At 44.8% G+C, this 3,383-nt stretch overlaps 1 protein-coding gene across 1 annotated transcript; it reads right to left on the reverse strand.

Moving 5' to 3' along the window:
* Nucleotides 1-212: 212 nt before the first annotated feature.
* Nucleotides 213-2,498, reverse strand: cldn4.S (claudin 4 S homeolog). Its single transcript, XM_018249056.2, has one exon. It carries the CDS (start codon nt 2,441-2,443, stop codon nt 1,814-1,816), a length of 630 nt encoding a protein of 209 aa, XP_018104545.1. The 5' UTR covers nt 2,444-2,498; the 3' UTR covers nt 213-1,813.
* Nucleotides 2,499-3,383: the final 885 nt, after the last annotated feature.

Consider the following 3,383-nt stretch of genomic DNA (forward strand, 5'->3'; position numbering starts at 1 on the left):
TTGTTTATCCATTTCTGTTCACTAATTATCGGTTACCATTGTGTTTTTGTTACTCTATTAAATTTCATTTATCATTGGGATTCTATAGGCATATCAGTTTAATGGCGTAAACCACTAACAATGAGTTTGTAACACAACCTCTTACATTTAGACTCTGCCCCACCCACCCACGAATCCCAAGTCATGAGGAAAAACACAGAACTTCAACCAAGTCATCTGTTTCATATTTATTTTAGAAAACAGGTTATTTAGAATACCATTAATCATGACAAATACATACAAAAATATAAGCGGTTTAAAATAAAATAGACATACTTGGCTCTTCTGGTAAAACATAAGATCATACTAAGCAATACAATTCAGTTGGTTTCCTGTGCCCTTGCCATAAAGAAAATAAGGACAAATTATTGCTAAGAGAATAAGCAAAGGGAAGGCTTTACAATGGTGATGGGTGAGTCTTTTTCTTTGGAGTCCTGACACACCCTGAGGGTTAAATGGTGCAATTATCTAAATAAAAGGGTAGGTACAGGTGTGTTCAGTTGCACAAATGCTGCTCAGCAGGTTTATTGTTTAGACAATGACCTGGGAGGAAAATGAGGGAACACACAAACTGAAAGATTTACAGAATTATACAGAATACTTGCTCAAACATAGGAATTTCCCTAGTGCAGGCTCCGCAATGCAGTTATAGTGCAAGGTGGTTAATTAACTGGGGGTATGTTCCAAATTCATACTATTGGCACTGACATTTCCATGGCTTCCCAGTTAACGAAAGCAAAGATAAAAACAGTTTAGAGCACAAGTTTAAAAAAAATAAATCCCCACCAGCCCAATCTTTGGTCATTTTAGAAAAGTTATTTAAACCTTGGGTGTCCAATATTTATGCAGGGCCCTCCCTTAGTCATAGGAAAAAAAAAAGCAGATATAGGAAAATGCTGGTATATCAGCCATAGAATTTCTAGGATAGCATATATGTTTTTACCTCAAAAGCACCTGAATAGGGGAATAAATAAGTATTCTCCCCAAATATCACCCTATCTGGTCTCCATTCTCCCTCTCTAGGTTGGGCCAGCCCAACAGTGTGGGAACCATTCCTTTAGAGTAGCGTTTTCCCTGAGTTTGACCTGAATACCCCTAGCAGGTCTCCTAACTCTACAATCTAAGGGTATTCCATTTTAGACAGATGTACAGAATACTTTTAAAAATGAACCTGCCAGTGCCCAAAATGAGCTACTGACTGCATCTGACATACGCACCAGTTTAATGGTAAAGACACCTGCAGTTCAATGGCAGATGTTTCAATTAGGCAATCTGTATTTGGATCAGTACATATTCAGAGCTGCAGCATGGGAAACCTGTAATCTGGCCAGAAAAGCAAATAGCAGCCTATCGTGTGTACTGAACCGCCAATTGTGAGACCCAAGCATAGCTAGATAATGACCAGTGAATGGGCTCCAACCCAAAAATTTAAGTTATGCAACCCCTCCCAGTAGATCAGTTGTTTTACATGAAGTTCCCTTTTAGCCCCCAGCAAATCTCTGCTCACTCTCAGTTAGGAGGGAAACTCTGCTCACTGGTAGTTAGAAGGGGAACTCTGCTCACTGTCAGTTAAGGCTACACGTGCCCCTTTCTCCATGGTGGGGTAAAACATCTGGGAAAGAACAAGCAGAAAGTGATGAAATGTCCTTCAATGTGTCCATACAAAAGTCAGTATTGGTTTGTGACGAGCCTTTGCGGCAGATGGCAAAATGCATATGTTAAAAATATGTTCAAGGCCGCGTATAAAGTCAGTTGGTCCCATGCGGACGGCCGCTCAGACGTAGTTGCTGGTTGCACCGGAGCGAGCTGGGGTGTACTTGGCAGAGTAGGGTTTCTGATCCCTTGGTGGGCAGTTGCAGCACAGCATTGCGCCTCCAAGCAGCAGGAGCCCGGCGGCCGCCCAGCCGATGTATAACGCTGCACCTAATTCTCTCTTCTGCGCCTCCACCACCAGTGGGTTGTAGAAGTCTCGGATGATGTTGTTGGCAGACCAGGACACTGGGATGAGGGTGAGCACACCAGCCACAATGAACACGATGCCAGACACGATCATGACTTTGGCTTTGGAAGATTCATCCTCCACGCAGTTCGTGCACTTGCCCCCGATAATGGACATCATAAGCCCCAGCAGGGCCACAAGGACAGAGATGACAGTCAGGGCTCGGGCTGCCTGTAGATCCTGGGGAAGGGCCAGCAAAGAGTCGTATACTTTGCACTGCATTTGCCCCGTGCTCTGCACCACGCAGTTCATCCACAATCCCTCCCAGATGATCTGCGCCACCACGATGTTGTTGCCAATAAAGGCACTGACCCTCCACATGGGAAGAACGCAGCAGACTAGCGATCCCAGCCAGCCGATAACCGACAGGGCGATGCCCAACACTTGAAGCCCCATGGAAGCCATTGCGTTACTGTTGCTGTGTCTCGGTGCTAACGTGCTGTATGAATGAGGCTCAGGTGTAGCAGGAGGCAGATATACTGTACAGCCCTGGGCGGGGCCTCTTCATCTCACAGAAACTCACAGTGAGCTGTGCAACCTGTCTGACTGGATTCCCTGTTATGGGACAACAAAAGTGGTTTCATCCAACCTCCACTCCCCACCACAATATGTGATTTGTGCGAGTCACTGAAGCCATTGATTTCCCCCCAGACACTTGAATTGCTCCAGAGAAAGCCCCGGTACAGCTTTACTGCCGGGATTGGTGTTCCTGATTCTGTCGCAGGGAGGAGGAGTGTTCCACCGGGATGGCAAACAGTCTGAAACTATTGCTCATCTTTGTCTGACACATCCTGACATGACAGGATATTAATAGATGGCTCCTTATTACCGAATGTCCCCGGTATTTTACTTTAACAGTTTCAGTCATCGTTTTAACATAAGCATGTGCCCCAGTTTTGCAACAAGCCTGGTGTTCACCAATTCTGCCTGCCTTACATTCCTCTATCTTATTGATATTATTATTCTTTCATCTTCATTGACCAATCATTTAACACTTTAAAGATTAGACATTTCCATCACTCCCTGCCTTAGTGAAGTTACAATCTAAAGGCGGCCATACACAGGCAAATTAAAGCTGCAGATATCAGTTTATCTGCCTGTGTGTGGGGGCTTCCGACGGGTCCCCCTGATTGATATCAGGCCAACCTGATGCAGATCGGACAGGTTTGATCCTTTGCTGCGATCGAGGACCGTATCGGCTAATTGATGCGGTTCTAAAATCTATCAGCGCCATTGTCTTCATTGTAATTCGATTGTTCGGATTAACCCGATATCGCCCTGCCATCAGTGAGTATATTGGGGAAAGACCTGTTCATTTTCCAACTTTGCCAAATGACCGGATCTT

The sequence above is a fragment of the Xenopus laevis genome, chromosome 2S (genome assembly GCF_017654675.1).
Source record: "Xenopus laevis strain J_2021 chromosome 2S, Xenopus_laevis_v10.1, whole genome shotgun sequence".
Lineage (NCBI taxonomy): Eukaryota > Metazoa > Chordata > Amphibia > Anura > Pipidae > Xenopus > Xenopus laevis.